The 18,452-nt window shown below is 41.7% G+C and overlaps 1 protein-coding gene across 2 annotated transcripts in view; it reads left to right on the forward strand.

Annotated features, from left to right (window-relative positions):
- The window catches only part of SERPINB5 (serpin family B member 5), a 107,265-nt gene that overhangs the window by 64,053 nt on the left and 24,760 nt on the right, over positions 1 to 18,452 (forward strand). For both annotated transcript variants that reach the window (XM_029590313.1, XM_029590311.1), the window contains exons 5-6: positions 2,685 to 2,827; positions 8,725 to 8,892. In XM_029590313.1, the coding sequence (XP_029446173.1) occupies positions 2,685 to 2,827; positions 8,725 to 8,892 (311 nt within the window). The remainder of the gene's footprint in view (positions 1 to 2,684; positions 2,828 to 8,724; positions 8,893 to 18,452) is intronic.

The following is an 18,452-nucleotide window of genomic DNA, read 5'->3' on the forward strand; positions in this document are numbered from 1 at the left end:
CGTGGTCCACTGGTCGGAAGACGGATGCTCAATTATGCCAGCGTCTGTTTTCAGAAACCGTGGCTGTCATCGGGTTTGAGAACCGACACCGGCAAAATTGAGCGTCGGCTGCCAAACTCGCTGACAGCCGCTGCTCCTGTCAAAAAAGAGGCGCTAGGGACGCGCTAGTGTCCCTAGTGCCTCTTTTTACCGCGGGCCCTCATTTGCATACTAAATCGCGTGCACAGGAGAGTGGCCTGTGCGCGTGTCGGGAGAGCAGGTGCTCGCCTTGGAGCGCCAGCTCTCCAGCGGATTTTACTGTATCGGCCTGATTGCAGTAGACTATTCCCAAAATATTGAATGCTTAATTAATCATCTAAATCCCAGCATTTTTGATATGCTTGCTGATTGAGAATGAATGAGTGGCAAGGTCACCAGTTGAAAAAAGTAGGACAGAAATGTGGCAGTGAATGATATGCCTCAGGGACGATAACTTTGAAACAGCTGCGCAGGTGCACATGCATGCGCGTTTGCTGGCTCACGTCCAGAGATGTGGCCAAATTACGTTACAAAATAGGATGAGCATGCGTACCTGTGTGTGCACACAATTTTAAAAGGACGCACGCCTATGTGCGCAAATGCCGTGTCCACCATATAAGTGGAAGAATTTTATAAGGGATGTGCACCGATGCCATACCATTTTCCCAGTTCACCCAGTTTAGGGATAGCACTTTGAAAGCCCCCTAATTTATTAGACTACCTTTCCCACTGTTAGCCCCAATCCTTAAAACCCCAGGGGTAGATTTTATAAATCTACACGCGTGCGAACACAGGTATGCTGGATTTTATAAGATATGCACGCAGCCGCGCGTATCTTATAAAATCTGGGGTCGGCGCGCGCAAGGGGATGCGCATTTGTGCAACTTGCGCGCGCCGAGCCCTGCGCCCGCTGCCCGTTCCCGCCGAGGCCGCTCTGAAATCAGAGCGGCCTCGGCGGGAACTTTCCTTCTACCCCTCCCGCACCTTCCCCTCCCTTCCCCTCCCTTCCCATCCCTTCTCCTTCCTAACCCACCCCCTACGGCCCTATCTAACCCTTCCCCCTACCTTTGTTGTTGAAGTTATGCCTGCCGGAGGCAGGCATAACTCTGCGCGTGCCAGCGGGCTGCTGGCGCGCCATCACCCGACCCCGACACGCCCCCAGAACGCCCAGAACATCGCGCCACCCACCCGACACGCTCCCCCCCCTTGCGAAGCCCCGGGACTTACGCGTGTCCCGGGGCTTGCGCGTGCCGCCGAGCCTATGCAAAATAGGCTCGGCGGCACGCAGAGTTTTTTTTTTTTTAAGGATTACGCGCTTAACTTAAGCGCGTAATCCTTTTAAAATCCGGCCCCCACTGACTAGCCTAGATTTTTTTGCTTTTGTACTTACGCTCCATCCATAGCAGAGGTAAAGTTACGTAGCAGGGGACGATGGCGCACGCCTGTGCATGTAAGTATTTACATGCACATCTCTTGACCTTCCCCGACACACCCACACCCGTCCATGCCCTGCCCCTTTTTCTGAACTTTTGACAAGGGCACCTTTCATAAACCGCTTAGCATGTGCTATCCCCGCTTGTGCGCATATCTCCCGGCTTTGATGCACATAGGGCTTTTAAAATTCACCTATAAGAAAACATTCCAGAGACTTCAGCTTGTGCACAATAGTGCTGCTTGATTAATTATGGACATTAAGCAATATAAGCCTATTGCTCCGGTGATGAAGGCGATCCACTGGTTACCAGTGCCTACATGGATATCTTTTAAATGATCAATGCTAGATTTTAAAGCTCTCCGTGCCTTAGAGCCAGGGTATTTGAGGGACAAATTGTCCCTCTGTGAACCAATGAAAACTGTGCAATCCTTGCAATCTGATCATTTAGAAATTCCCTCAGTGAAGTCAGTCAAACTACAATACACTAGAAATAGGACTTTTTTTTTTTTTATTTGGGTCGTGAAATGCTACAGTGAGCTGCTTAAAGATGTTAGGACAGTGATTCCCAAACCTGTCCTGGAGGACCCCCAAGCAGTCAAGTTTTTAGGATACCTGCAATGAATATGCATGAGGGAAATTTGCATGTATTACCTCCACTGCATGCAAATTTATCTCATACGTATTCTTTGTGGAGATCCTGAAAGCCTGACTGTCTGGGGGCCCTCCAGGACAGGTTTATGAACCACTGCATTAGGACTTTAAGTGATCATCTTTCATTTTGCAAAGCAGTAAATACATTTCTCTTTAACTGTGCTTATTCCTAAATGTTCACATAAATTGGATTAATTTTTGAAGCACCCTGATACTGTTCAGGTATATTAGGTGGGCAGCTCTGTAAGAAAGTTTATAGTAATGGGTTTATGAGGTAGAATGGAGGATTGCAGAGCTGCTGTTTCAGTTCTGTTTTATATCTGTATGTATTTGAAATACACAGGGTGGCAGACAAAAGTATTAGCAAATCCAAAACGTTTGGTATTATTTGTGGCATGTAGTGACTTTCAGAATCCTTTAGGTAAAGGGAAGTGGCCTAAAGGGGGTCGACAAAGGGAATCCAAATTTCATGACATAAAAATGCAATTCATTAATCCAGGCCAGTAAATGACTGGTTTAGAAATGTAACTATTATGTGTTTTTCTCTCAGTGACAAATGTTTTTGATTACTTTTATGTAGGTAAAATTGAGAATATGCTGGAAAAAGGGAGTGTGAGCGAGCAAACCAACATCCTCCTGCTGAATGCTGCCAGCTTTTCAGGGAAGTGGATGACAAAATTCTCGGAAAGTGAAACAAAAGAAGCACCGTTCAGAATTAGTAAGGTATGAACAAACTGCTACTGTACAAGCAGCTGATCGCAATAGCACAGCCTGTGGGAAAGGAACACGTAAGACAGGAGATTCTCAAGATGACTGACGTTTCAAAAATGCTCTGATCATGGTCAGCAAAAAAGTTCTATGCGATACTGTTTTATTGTACTAAATTCATTAATTTCTGACTGGCTTTCGAGAATTATGCTGCCATCGTCAGGTCCAAGCAAAATAAGCAGGTTAATGCAAAGGAAGATGCAGCTAGAATATACAGGTAACTCACAAGTTGTGTGGTTGCATTATGAGGGTGGTGTGAAGGCAGAGTAGTGAGGAGACTGGTGGAGAGACAGTAAGGTTATATCTGTAGTGGGTAAGGAAAGCCATTAAGTCCTGTCTGATCTTTCTTATATTGAATGTTTTACATACCTGGATAGTTCTAAAGTTTCCTTTTAGTATCCTGATCATTGATGCAGTCATCTTTTTCAAGTTTTGAAGATCTTCTTGAGCAGTTGTGAAAATTTAGCACTCAGAGAGAATGATTAAAGCACCAAACTCCGGAGCCACCAAAACTCAGAGAGAAAACTATTGAACCAGGCACCCTATTGCTCAAAGATGTTTAAAGCCTGTACTGTGAATATGTAAATAAAAGAAAAAAAACAAAACATACCCTTCAGCCTAGCCTAGGGGTGGTCAGATGTTTTTTTTTCTGAGGGCCACATTGGGTGCCTGGTCTGGGAGAGGGAAGGGTCGGGAAGGAGGAATAAGTGCCTGGGGCTAAGGGCTGCCTGACAGTAACATCTGGTCACACATCTTCTGCACGCACCACCATGTGCTGAGATCTGATACAAGGATTAAAAGCAGCCATGTGGGCCAGATGTAGCTTCTGGACTATAGTTTGCCCTCTTCTCTTCCATAGATGGATGAAAGGCCCTACATTGGTGGTATACACTGACTCTGATTTCTTTGGTTTAATCAGTTTCCCTTTTTGGTTTTGAAGTCACATTTTGTAATGCTTTCTATTTCTTTCTGCTTTGGGGTGGGGGAGGGTCACAGTTCTTTTTTTTTCACTTATTCTAATTCTAAGCACGTGCTAACAGTCCCAGGGTCCAGGGGTCTTGGCGTTGGGATTCCTGGGTCCAAGTACCCTGGCTGCATGCCAGACTCACATGCTAACAAACAAACATGGGCTTTATTTATTTATTTATTTATTTGCATCCTTTTACGATACCGACGTTCAAGACGAAGATTCTTATCACACCGGTTTACTTCGAACCAAACCATGGGAAAGTTACATATAACAAGTTAGCATTGAACCAAATCTGGGAAAAAATTGCATATAAAATTGTATAGAAATGTATAGAAAGCATAAAATAGAGCTTTTAAACTTTTCTTCACTTTAAAAGTGAAGTTAAAAATGGGGCATTAAAAAACAGCACTAAATAATGTAGCTTTAACAGACGTAAATTTCTAATTACCCCATTACAATTCATAAATGGTCTACATGTGAGTGCATTAATCTTTAATGCCATTTGCGTACTGGGTATTGGAGTAATTTTTGGAGGCACTAACAGTGCAGTAAATCAAAAGTATTAAAAATGCATGTTAAGAAAGGGCATTAAGTAAGTGCTCTAGGCTCTACTAATAATCAAATCAGAATAAACACAGTATTGATGGTAGAAAAGGACCAATGGCCCATCCAGCCTGCCCAGAAAGCTTCTTATGGTAGCATCTGCCGTGCCGTGCAGGTTACCTCCCATGTTTCTCTTAAAGGTAGTAACTGCCATTCTGGGCAATTATCCCCAATCAAAACTAAGCAACTGTCAAAACTCGTAAAAAAAAAAAAAATCCTGCTAGCAACATTTCTGCTAGGTGAGGAGCCTTCCTGAAGCTTGACGTGCTTTGCTTATGGACTTGGCCGTAGAAGCAGTCCTGTGCTTTTTCCCTTACGTCTGCACATCGGTATCCTAGACCGTAAAAGTCAGGGCCCATGTTGGTGGTCATCTGACTCCAATTCCCCTTTTTGCCCCTCGCCGTTGAAGTGGAGAGTGATGTTGCAATTGTGTCAAAAGCATCCAGAATTATTAGTTAAGAGCAGTAATCCCCAAGCCTTCTGTAAAGGGTAGTACTTGCCTCAACGAGCAGATTATTCCTTCCCCCATGCACCCTTTCCTTCATTTCCATCCTCCAGCCTTTAGAGATCCATATTATTTATCCCATGCCCCTCTGAATTCTTTGACTGTTTTGTCTTTTACCACCTCTGTCCAAAAGCAAAGTATGACCAGGTTGGAATGGAACTGAGTTTAAAAAAACCCAACAAAAAACCTCCTCAGATTACTCAGAATGATTGGGATTTATATAAATACTCTTAGATTTGAAGTGTTCAAAGATAGTGCAGACCTGTAAATGCAAGTGTGAATACCCACTTTGGAACAGATAATATAAGAATAGCAGATGCGAAGCATAAAGCACAGAACTAAAGATTAACACATCAAAAAATGATATAAGGTGATACCTTTGAATTGGACTAACTTAATACCTTTTGGGGGCAATTTTCAAAAGGATTCACATGAATAAACCCCAGTTTATGTGTCTAAATCTGATTTTGAAAAGCAATCTGGAACCTGTGTGTGCACAGACGCAGCTCAGTTTTCTGTGTACTGTGCAGTGCACAGAGGTGTTCCAGGGTGCATTTGGGGCACTGTCAGCATTTCTGTGCAGAGATTTTGATGTTAAAAGCTACACGCATAAGTCACTATGCCCAAGTTACACCTTGCTTGGAACAGATGTAACTCTTGGCGAGGTAATTTGTGTGTGTACCCTACCAGTTATCTAGGGATTTACAGAGAGAACTGATGGACATACGTTCGCTTTGAGACTGCTCGGTATCTGCATATAACATTACCTTTGCTTGGGAGCTGATATTCCCTGTGCTGGGGATGGAGGGGAGGGGGCAGGCTGCTGGGGCTGTTGGGGGGAGGGCAATAGATAGATAGAAGCCTCCAGGGAATTTGCATGGGTAGTTGTACAGCTGCTGGGTGGGGCTGGGGGAAGGGTGGCCAGGACTGTGGCTGAGGGGGTGGGGGCTGTACTGGGGGGGTTGGAGCAGGAGGGGAAACTGGGCTGGGGCTGGGGCGGGGGCAGGATGATTCTTAGGGGCCTCCCGCGAATTTCCACGGGTGTCAGCTAGTTAGTTCATAATTAGTTCAGACTCCCATAATATTTGGACTGGGCTCAATATCAGGAGCCTGGCTAAGTCTTCGCTACAGAACTAAGAAAGTATGAACATCTGAGGTGAGATATAAATGACTCAAATTCATCTGAATCAGAGCCTCAAACAGCTTGAATTTATCTGCATCGACCAGTCTTGGATAAACTCTGATTATCTAAACTGCTCCTGTTTAGATGAGCTATGGATTTAATAGTTCAATAGTTTAAAAAATTGTTAGATATTTAGTAGGTGCAAATATAGGTGAGATCAGCAGCACATCAGAGTACATGACAAATTTGTCCTACTTTTTAAACAGAGCCTAATTTATTAAGCTTTTTTTCTCATACACACAGAATGAGAAAAAACCCCCCAGCTTAATAACTTGGCTAGCTCTTTAGTTCCTCTCTATCTCTCATTGTGTGGCCAGGACACTTCGGCAATATATGCAAAGATCTCTTAAAATATTCTTCCTTCCTGTTTAACTCACAGTCCTGCTTTATATATTTCTGTTGTCCTGATCATTCCAAATCAGGTTTGAAAAAAATGAATTTTCCAAAGTTGCATAATGCCTTCACACCTCTCTGTTTGGTACATGACATTATGAGAGAAACACCAAATTAATAGATTTCTATTACTCGTGCATATGGATTTCACCAATTTGCCTTCACTATATCCTACATTTGTTGCATTGTATTTGCTTAAAAGGAGCATTTTTGTCTGAATAACTTTCAAATATATTTAGCAAGTGAATATGTACACACAGAAGTGCATGAAATGGAAAGGTTTCAGAAGCAGAGGAGGTTCAGAATGTGAGGAATAGATTTGAGTTTGAGAATAGAGTTTGAGGAATAGAGAAGATTCAGAGTTTTAGGAATGGACTGCATCATAACAGATGACCTTGCCACCAGTGAAACTGAAGAAATCTGCAGCCTAATATTTCTGCCTACTGTATGTTTGCAAAAAGGTTCCCTGTGTTCCCTTTTGTATTGGAGCTATTCTGAATGCTGTATCTGAAATTTCATGCTTAAAAATATTCCACAGATCTTCAAGTTCAGTCCTACTGTTGGAACACTGTTCTAGAGCAAAGCAAGTAATCTTTTAGTGCTTTTATGCCATATTGCTTCATGTTAGGAAATGTCTTTCTGAGTCTTTCCATTGGCAAGCACTCTGAACAAACACAATCCTCTACTGAATTTGCTTTCCTCTTTCTAATACAATAGCTGTTTTACTATTGTTACATCCTTCACTATTTGGGTACCTGTACTTCTTTTACCTTCAGGTTTTCCAGCATTCTATGCAGTTTTTAGAAAACTGACTCTAACAATTTACTTCTCCCGTGTTTTTTGCACTTTGTCCTTTTATATACTTATTCCAAACAGAATTTTTAAATATTTGGAAATTAGGATACTTTCAGAAGCACAGATCATGTCTGAATGTAGGGTAGATATACAGTGGATGCAAGCCTCCAAACTTTTAAGAAACTGAGAAAATAAGAATTGCCATACTGGATCAGACAGAGGATCCATCAAGTCCAGTATCCTCTTTCTAATAGTGGCCAATCCAGGTCACAAGTACCTGGAAGGATACCAAATGGTAGATACATCCCATGTTGCTAATGCCTAGGGATAAGCAGTGGTTTTCTACAAGTCTACCTGATTAAAAACAGTTTATGGACTTTTCTTCTAAAAACTTGTCCCAATCGTTTTTAAACCCTTTTACACTAACTGCCTCTACCACATTCTCCGGCAATGTGTTCCAGAGCTGAATTGTACATTAAGTGAAAACATATTTTCTCCAATTTTTTTTAAATGTGCTACTTACTAACTTCATGGAGTGTCCCTGAGTCCTTATATTTTTGGAAAAATTAAACAACTGATCCTCATTTACCCTTTCTAGTCCACTCATTATTTTGTAGACTTCTGTCATATTTCCCCTCAACCAACTCTTCTCCAAGCTGAACATCCCTAACCTCTTTAACTTTTCCTCACAGGAGAGTTGTTCCATCCCCTTTATCATTTTGGTCACCTTTCTCTATACCTTTTCCAGTTCAGCTACCACTTTTTTGAGATACGGTGACCAGAATTGTTCACAGACTGTAGCTGAGGTATTGGGCAATGCCAGGATTCAGTGTAGTCTAGAAAAACCTTACAAACATAACATTTTATTCTGTTCATTTAAAATCTCTGATGCTTTGTGACAAGTTTTATCAATACGGAATGTTCAGATTTGTTAGCTTGCAAAAAATATTATTTATGTATTTTCTCATGCACATGAAATGGAAATTAAGACAGACTTCAGAAAACAGTGTGATTTCCCTTTTTGTAAGATCCAATGCTTTGATTTCCTGGCAACAGAGTAGGAAACTGACCAAAATCTTTATGTTAGGGATGTACATTCATTTTAATTTGTTTCAGCAGGTTATGCACATCATTTTTTAAAAAGTGTAATTCAATTTTATGCCCATGAAATGGTATTTGCATGCATAAACTACAGAAATAAACGAAACAAACAAATGTTTGTATGCACATCCCTACCACGAGATCCTATTTTCTTCTACGAGATATTGGCATAAGTGAAACACCAGTGATAGGCAGAGGAAGAGAGACTTGTCTTTGTCTTCATCCTGAAATGTATTTTGCTTGGTCCTGAGTATATTATATATGCAAAAATTAAGACTACCATATTGTGTATTGTTTTCTAGACAGAAAGCAAACCTGTGCAGATGATGAACGTGGAAGCTCGGCTTTGCTTGGGCTACATCAATGAACTGCAAACCATGGTACTGGAAATTCCTTACTGTGGCAAAAACATGAGCTTGATTATCCTTCTACCCAAGGACATCATGGACGATTCCACTGGGCTGGAGCAGGTAAAGCAATGGCTCTGCATCCTTCTGCACACCATTTGGCCCAGTTTCAGGGCAGGATTTCTCATGGTTCAGTACTGCACCCTAAGTAAATAAAAGGCAGGGGGTTTCAGGGAGCCCTGAAGTGAACCAATATCTGCTCTCTTTATTTTTGTGGAAACAGTAACAGAACAGTATGGCCTCTAATCATGTTTTCTGAAACTAGACACCATAATTTATAGAGGTGTAACCCCTGGCCTGAGGTCCTTACTGAGGAGTCCAGTGGTCATCTCCAATTATAAAGGCTTAAAATGTCCAAACTTCCTATAACTTCCATAAGCCCCGCTCTTCTCAGGATTCCCTACTGGAGAAGGGAATCATTTCTAAGGCACTGAGCCTTGTTTTAACAGTCTGTAAGGGGTACAGTAATAATCACACTAGACGATGAATGTGGTTCCAATATAACTTTACTGATAATTGATTTAAGTAGAAGTGAATGACTATACAAGTCTTTGTTCAATGCAGTCCATTACATTCTTCAGTTCTAAGAGATCAGTCACTCTTTAATGATAGTTTCCTCTGACTATCTGTTTCAATACCCTTTCCCAATGGCAGGGTTAGTTTTGGAGCTCCCTCTCAGAATTGGTTGAATAGGATACTTCACTAAATTTAGATGGCATGCAATACAGTCCCACTTGTCATACCTTAATCCAGATGACTACTTCTCATACAGCTTTCTCCAGTATATCCTGATGACACATCAACGGTTTTACACTGGGGTGCACAGTTCTCTTTTTCTCACATTTCTCTCTTCCTCCGAAGAGAATGCATGTGAATCCGTTCCTTCAATAGACTTTTGAAAGGTCCTTGGAGCTCTCTGAGGGAGAGATTCATGAAAAATGCCTTTCTTCATGATAGTGACTAAATTTTTGAGGCTCTTGGGAATTTAGTTGCTGGACCAAAAATAAAAATCCAGTCTTTCGAAAGCAACAAAAGATGAAGGAAGAATGGATAAAATGTCCTCCAAAGCAAAGTCCAAAAAGAAGTAAAAGCAGTTTCTCAAAAGAGAATATGATTACTCTTTCTTCCATCTGATTCAGACCTTATTCCTGAAGGCCCATGGGTATTCCCTTCCAAGTAAAAAGAACAAAACCAGGAGCAAGAAAAATGCCATCCTGCCTCCTCAAAGGTCAACTCAAAAATCCACACCCTCTCTAGGTGTTTCCCCCTTTTATAGTGGTAAGAAGCAACCAACACAGCAACCCAAATGGGGGATCTGTAATCCATTTGAAATGCTTTCTCTCTTCTTACACAGTTGGTATATTCCTACAAATAGAGACCCACTGGGGTTCTCTACACAAGAGTAATTGACACAGCTTCCTTGCATTAATGTTTGTTGCCCTTAATTACCCTGTAAATGGTTGCATCATCAGGGCTGTACTAAATGACAGGACATTTTCTCCAGTTTTGTGGGGAAGGTAAATTATAAGAAGTAATAACTTTATCAGACATATATTCAAAAAATCCATTCTATATCTTACTTATTATAGAATTAAGAAGTGAATTTTGTGACTGGATTTGTCATTGTTCAGCCATTATTTTTACAAGAGAGAAAGGCAGTCAGTTTGAAATACCATGAAGCAACTTCACCTAATACTTTTTTATCATTCTGTAAACAGTGATTGAATAGTAAAGTAACCAGCTACAAAATATGGACCAGATGTACAAAAGGGTTTTTCTCATTTGTGTCTCTGGGAAAATGCTTAGAGGTCAATATTTATAAAGTCGCTGAGAGAACAAGATAATCGGATAATTTCAGCCAGTTGTTACTAGGCAAATTTTCAGTTGAACTTAGCCAGCTAGTTTGTCAACTGAAAAATATCCTAAATCTAGTCAATCAAAATTTAACTGGCTAGATTAATGTGGCTGAATTATCTTGCTAAAACTTAGCCAGTAAGTGCTGAAAAGCAATCCTAACCAGTTAAATCTTCTCCCATCAGCCCCACCTAAACTTTACTGAGGGGTAGCCACCCTCCCTCCCAGTGGATACCCTTCCCTCCAACCTAAATGTTAAGGCTGTATAGGGGTGGGGATGGGGTAGGAGCCAGCCCACCCATGGTTTCCTCCTCTCACCCGCAACCCCTCAACCCAATTGTGCTTGGAGAGTTGGGGGGGGGGGGGGAGAATGGAATGAAGGGTTGCTGACAGGCCATTTTAAGGCGAGACAAGCAGGGCAATGTCTGGGGCCCTAATGCTACAAGGCAAAGTGAATGATGCTACTGAGGCAGAGTTTCAGGGTGTTTGGCACTAACTGGGCCTCTTTTTAGTTTTTTCCCTGGGCTTCAGTATGTCTAACTCTGAACCTGGCTGCCAGGCTTTGTATTAATCGGGTGGGTAGGAGGGTGGGATGGGGGCCTTTTCTCTGCTGCAAAGTTCTTTTTTTTTTATTGGGCAGGTGAAAGAGTATGCGCCTGCCTGGGGTACTTTTTGTTTATCAGGTGGATGGAAAAGAGAGGGTTCTGAATGCTGGTTGGCCAAATCTAGGCCTGTCTTGCAGCACCTATATTTGGCTAGCCAAGAACATCAGCTAGCATTGAAAGTCAGCACTACCCTTCTTACTTTCTCCCCTGACCTAACCCTGTCCCCAGACCCATTGTTATGGTTTGTGGGTATGTGGACCCTTGACCCGGATGTGACTTGATACAGCCTGTGGGGAGGAGCCCCACAGGTCCGCACTGTCAGGAGGTGAGGTATAGGCACAGCAGGGAACTCTGGGCACAGTAGTGGAGAGGCCCCCAGGGACCAGGGAGTGACCCCTGTAGTGTGAGGAACAGTAGGTTGAACCTGGAGTGAGACCCTGAGAAGAGAGGTGCTGGACAGACCGCGGGGCGGTAGGCTCAGGATTATCCGCACTGAAGATTCTCTGGTAGGCCAGCCCCAAGGGGAGGAGCTGCAGCATAGTGGGTGTAGACTTGGAGGCGCAGACCCACCCACAAAGCAGGAAGGCCTGGTGCTGGTCTCAGCTGTAGCTGTAGGCAGGAACCCGGAGAGCGGAGAAGTGATGGGCAGTCTAGAAAAGTAGCAGGCCCAAGAGAGCGGACAGCCAAAAGTTGAGGAGCACAATGGAGCAAACCCCATGGAGCGGGAGACTCTAGGTTAGTCTCTGGAGAAGAGAGCGCAGCCCGAGAAGCGGGAAAGCACAGACAGTCTTTGCTAGGACACAAGCACAATCCCGAGGAGCAGGGAAGGCTAGCCAAAGAACTCACAGGTTGCCGTGGTGTTCCAAGGGAGACCCAAGTAGCAGGAGCTTGTTGCAGAGTAGAACCCAAGAGGCGCAGGGCCAGCCCGAGGAGCCAAAATTAGCGCCTGCTTTTGGGCAGGCGTTAATTTCTGAAAGTAAAATGTGTGGCTGGCTGCGCGTTTTCGATGCACTGTTACCCCTTACTGTATAAGGGGTAAAGCTAGTGCGTCGAAAATGCATGTCTAAACTTGGGCTAACAGTGCGCTTCACCGGAGCGCACTTTACTGCATTGGCCTGTTTGTTAGTAAACATTTTGTAACATATGCAAGTGAGAAATGCAGGAAGCAATTCTGAAACTTTCAGGAAATGCATCACCTTATATCACCTTGGCTAATTCATTAATAATCAGTAATATTTAGCATTCACTATTTAGTATTTTATTTATTTATTCATCTGATTTTTATAATATGCTATACACTTGTTCATTCGCTATCACTACTTTAGGATGTATATGATTTATTCCTACATAACTAACTGTCCTTACCATAGATGACTACTTTATAGAGAAAAACACTAAACTGGGTATAGCTGGTTATTGCCAGTACTACAGCAGCTCTAACTTCTAAAGCCATTATAATCCAAAGTCCAAGACATCTTCTAGCAATCTGTAAAGACTCAGCCTGTCAGTGTGAAAATCACAATACTGGGCAGACCAAACAGGGCTTCTAAATTCCATAATTCCCACCTTTGTTATTTCCCTCAGGCTACATAACTTAACCTGCTTAACATTCTTCTTGCACATGCCATTTCACCATGCCACCTAAAACACTTATGCAACTCTTTTTGAACTTTTACAGTACATCAATGTTCATCAAGCAACTAAGTCTCTTCTTGATAGGAGAGTTCTTTCATCTTTGGATCTTCAATATCTGGAGAGAAAGCCAACATCATAACTGTTGCCCTGGTAACAATCTCACAGCAGATAAAAATAACTTTGGACACTTAAACAAATCAAAGAAAAATACCAATAAGAACAATGATTATTATAATATATGCAGGCTTCTTTCCCAACCAGCCAAACCAAGATCCAATACTGAAGATATCCAAGTCCCATTCATCCCCTTTAATACTAATCTCATGGTCCTGGTTAGCAAGCAATATAAGTGCAACAGGATTTGTTATTACTTGGCAAACCCCTCCTTTCTCATCCAGCAATATGTACAAGGCATTCTATTGTTCATAATCCCTTACTGTTTTTGTTAGCTGCCTGTTTGACAATGGAAGAAAGATTTTTCACAAACACTTCAAACTCATAGGTTCCAGGGTTGAAAGTAACACATACATTTATTCCTTCCAGATGGATTTTGTAGAATTAGTCATCCTCTTTTTTACTTGTCGATGGGGATGAATGTCTGGATGGTGAAAGAAGGCAGAGGTTGTCCAAGAAGCATTAATATGCTATGGATAGAAACGTTGTGAATAATATATCCTATAGTGATTCAAGAAGTATCATTTGAAAAAAATTCTCTTAAATGCCCTTTTTCCATTAAGAAGAAGCCTGATTTCCATTGAGTTATCCATCATCGACATGGGTGAAAGGGTATGTCTTCCATCTGAAGAAGGGTGTGGATTTGAACCATTCATGTGAATTAAAGTACTAAATCATATTGATACAGGCTCTATTACTACTTCTTACATTTCTATAGCACTACATGACATATACAGCACTATACAAACATACAAAAAGATAATCCCTGCTCAATAGAGCTTACAATCTAATAAGACAAACATACAGGACAAGAGACTAGGGGTATTTAATAAAGCAAGACAATGGTTAAAAAGCAAAAAATAGTTAACAAGACTAAAAGCAGACAATCAAGCAGAAGATATAAAAGTGGTTTAAAAAGGTAGGTCTTTACATTTGATTTAAACATGGAAAGAGAGGGAGCATGACGCACCAGTTCGGGAAGGCTATTCCATGCACACAGCACAGCACAGCCAGGTGGAAAGTACAGAGTTGGGAATTGGCAGTAGAGGAGAAGGGTACAGATAGGAGTGACTTGTCCAATGAGTGGAGTGCACATGGAGTGGTGTAGAGAGAGAGATAAAAAAGGAGATAATGATGTGCTGCAGAGTGAAGGCATTTGTAGGTGAGAAAGAAGAGCTTGAACTGTATGCAGGAGTGGATAGGGAACCAATGCAGTGACTTCAGAAGAGGGGTTATATGAGCATAGTGACTTTGGCGAAAGATGTTGTTCAGCTGAAATTAGGACACATTGCAGTGGAAAGAGATGGCTTGCCAGGAGACCTGTGATGAGCTGATTGCAATAGACTAAGTGGGAGGAGATGAGAGAGTGGATAAGAGTTCTGGTATGGTGTGTTCAGAAAGGAGAGGACAGATTTTGGCAATGTTATAAAGAAAGAAATGGTACATTTTAGCAGAGATTTGGATATATGTAGAGAAGGAGAGAGAGGAGGCAAAGATGACTTCAAGGTTACGGGCTGATGGGATTGGGGTGATGACTGTGTTATCTACAGAATGGAGCAAGGAGGATGAGGGGAGATAGGCTTGGGGGGAAAGAAAGGAGCTCTGTCTTGGCCATGTTGAGTTTAAGATGGCAGCGGGACATCCAGGCAGCAATATCAGACAAGAAGGCTGAGATCCAGGATTTCTGGTGAAATTTCTGGTGAAATTTCTGGTGTAGAAAGATTGATCTTGAAGTCATCAGTATAAAAATGGTATTGAAAGCCGTGAGAAGAAATCAGAGCATCAAGGGAATTAGTATATAGTGAGAAGAAAAAAGGATCCAGGACAGAACCCTGAGGCACACCAATTGATAGTGGAATGGCAGTAGAGGAGAAACCACCAGAAGAAATGCTAAAAGTACAATGGGAGAGGTAAGAAGAGAACCAAGACAGGACAGAGTCCTGCAATCCAAACGAGGACAGAGTATCAAGGAGTAGGTGGTGATCAGCAGTATCAAAAGCAGCAGACAGGTCAAGGAGGATAAAGACAGAGTAAATACCTTTGGCTTTAGCCATAAACAGGTCATTAGAAATGTTGGCAAAGGCTGTTTCAGTTGAATGTAGAGGCAAAAAAACAGACTAGAGTGGATTAATTATAGCTTGTGATTTACTGCCAACCGGACCCATGCAAGAGAGATACTGAAATAACATCTGGCATCAACTATAGTAATATCAATATGAACTTATAATTGACAACGCTAGAAGACAATCCCGAAGATGAAGAAATACCAATACTATTTCCATACTCCTTTTCCCTTTATTTCCTTGTCCTCCCTTTTTCACCACCAACCTCTCCCCTATCCATTCATCTCCCCCACTGTTAATTTATGCAAATATGTTTTAATTGTTTATTCACTGTTTGATTTTTTGTAAACTGTTATGATGGCTGCACCGAATGACAGTATATAAAACAGAACAAATAAATACATAAATAAATAAGAAAGTTGAGACAGCACTGGTGAACAGCATGTTCAAGTAGTTTGGAGGCAAAAGGGAGAAGGGAAATGGGTCAATAGTTGACAGGATAAGTAGGATCCAGTGAGGGTTTTTTAAGGAGTGGTATGATTATAGCATATTTGAAGGCAGCAGGAACACAAGCAGTGGAGAATGATAGATTGAGGATGTGACAGATGGAAGGGATGACTGCAGTTGAGATGGAGATGAGGAATTGGGTGGGGATAGGGACAGAGGAACAAATAGTGAGTTTGGAGGAAGAGAGAAGACTAGCAGTTTCCTCCACTGTGACTTCAAGAAAGGAGAGAGCAGCAGAGGTTAGGGGAAGAGTAGAGGAAATAATTGGGGGAAATGCAGGTGAAGGTGGTATAGTTGAGAACTCAAGACTAATTTTGTGAATCTTTTTCATGGAAGTAGTCAGCCATAGTCTGGGCAGAGAGTGAAGGGCAGAAGGGAGGCGAGGGAAGTTTGAGGAGGGAATTGAGTGTAGAAAAGAGACAGTGAGGGTTGGATGTAAGAGAGTTTGTCAGATGAACACAGTCTTGTTTTGCATGTGCAATAGCATACTGGAAAGTGGTCTGCTCTAAGTACTCTAAGAATGCCTCAGATGTGCAGTTTCAGTTAGGCCTTGTGGTATTTGGTAAAGCCAAGCAGTATGAGCTAGGGTCAGGCCAGTTCTTCCCTTAGGTAAACTAGATGGTCACCTAGAATGCCAAACTTTTGAGGGCAGAAAAATCCCACCAACATGAGACCCAGAGGAATGCTGTTCTACAGCTAATAAAACCAAAGAAGGGAGTGCTGTTCTGGAGCCACTGCTACTGGTAGGAGATAGTGTGATGTTGGAGATACATTGGAGAATAGGGTGCATAACCAAAGATTCACCTAAGATGCCAAATACTCTTACACCAGCTCTGGATTGGCTGCTACTTACTGCAGACCTTATGGAGATAATAGATGTTGAGAAAGGTAGAATTATAATAAATGTCCACAATAATGACTAAGGAAGAGTTGAACAAATTATAAGTTCCAGTTTTAGTCCAGCCAGGGGGAGGGGTGTGAGGGGTTTATTCCAGCCAGAGGGAAGGGTTTATAATGGTATAAAGGCAGTATGGAGAGTCATCTTTATGGGAGGAGTTTTGTGAGGTGTTGGCTGGGAATTATTGAAAGCACCATCATTCAGCTTGTTCCAAGACATTGGATAATTTGATGGGAGTCAATGCGAAAGAGAATGAGGTAAGATCTTTATATGTGAGGTTGGAATTCTTTGGGGCTGTAAGATTTGCTGGAACTGCAAGAAATGTATTTGCCATGAAAGAGGAAGTTGAAGTGATTATGATTGTGAGGTGAATACATACCTAGCAATTGGTGAGATTTAGGCCTCATCGCAAAGTAGAGATCAGATGGACATATTCGTTCCTTTCAGGAGTAATTACTATGACTGTGACCTGGCAGAACAAGGAAAACACTGCTCTACCTCATGCTGTGTAGGAGCATCAGTCCTTGTCAAGGATAGAAACACCTGCCTACCACAGGATCCTGGTAGATCCCTCCCAGTAGAATTCAGGTAGGACCTGAAAAAATGGTGACATCATGGGTATCTTGTTACTGAGTATCAAGGCCTTTTTGCAATGGCTAGCATGGACTCAGTGTTCAAGCACTTGAATTTCAAAGCTGAATGATTCACCAAGAACACGTGGTAAGGGTCTGTCAACTGAGGCAGTAAACAATTCTTTCACTAAAATATTTTAAGATAGACAAAGTCACCTGGCTGTTTGACTGTCATTAATGAATTAGGCGGGACAGGCAATGCTGTTGCCATCCATTGATGATTCTTCTTCCTTTGTTGATGTAGCTAGGAAACAAAATTCAAAATCAGTTCATTCTATGCAAAATCAATGTCTAATTAAGAAGCAGTAAACAGAACCTTAGAAAATTAGACAAACAATGGCAGAAATGCCCATTTGCTGAATCCCTAGGAAATATAAATCTTTCCTTACAATATACCATACACTAACCAATAAAGCAAAAAAAAAAAAAAAAAGATTACTATGCTAAACAGATTCACAGGGTTATTTTTAATTCTAAACTGCTCTTTGAGGTTGTTAAACATGCAATTAAAGACCAGACATTTTCCATCTCAAGAAACTATAACTTTTCAAAGATCATTTGCAATGAATATGCCACTGCACTCTTAGACAAAATCAATTAAGTTGAAAACACAATTCCCTACCTGTTCTCCAACAAAAGCACCTGAAGATTTGAATGGCATGGTTAAGTGGGCCACATTCGACAGAGTACCGAAACTGGAAATTAGTCAAATTATTACTAAAATTAAACCTGCCATTCATCCATGTGACCCAATTCCAGTCAGTTCCCTAAAACAAGGACACGGGGTTATCACTCAGACAATCACAACATTAATTAACCTGTGTCTCTCATTATTTAAAAACTCTTCTATACCGTCGTTAAGTTAATTCACCATCACAACGGTTCACATAAAGGCACAACAAGAAAAAATATATAATTGGTATAGATTACAATTTAAACATGTGCCAGCATAAAACAGTAACAAATTTTAATAAGAAAAACTATGTGTTGGTTACCTGTCCCACATTTATAGTATTATAGCTGGACCAGACCTTGAAGGGGAGTCAGTTTTAGACCCCTTGCTCCCCATGGCAGAAGAGGAAAAAAAGTCACACAACACTTCTCTCAATCATACTGCCAAAATAACAGAATAAACGGCGTTGAAGACCCTACAGGCAGACGATCCTACTCAAGGTTCAAACATCCAATCTGCACAACTCCTGAACCATTTTGCAGATGGTTCATAAAAGTTTACAGCTCTCCAATTGTACACAGT

This window comes from Rhinatrema bivittatum, chromosome 2 (assembly GCF_901001135.1).
Source record: "Rhinatrema bivittatum chromosome 2, aRhiBiv1.1, whole genome shotgun sequence".
NCBI lineage: Eukaryota > Metazoa > Chordata > Amphibia > Gymnophiona > Rhinatrematidae > Rhinatrema > Rhinatrema bivittatum.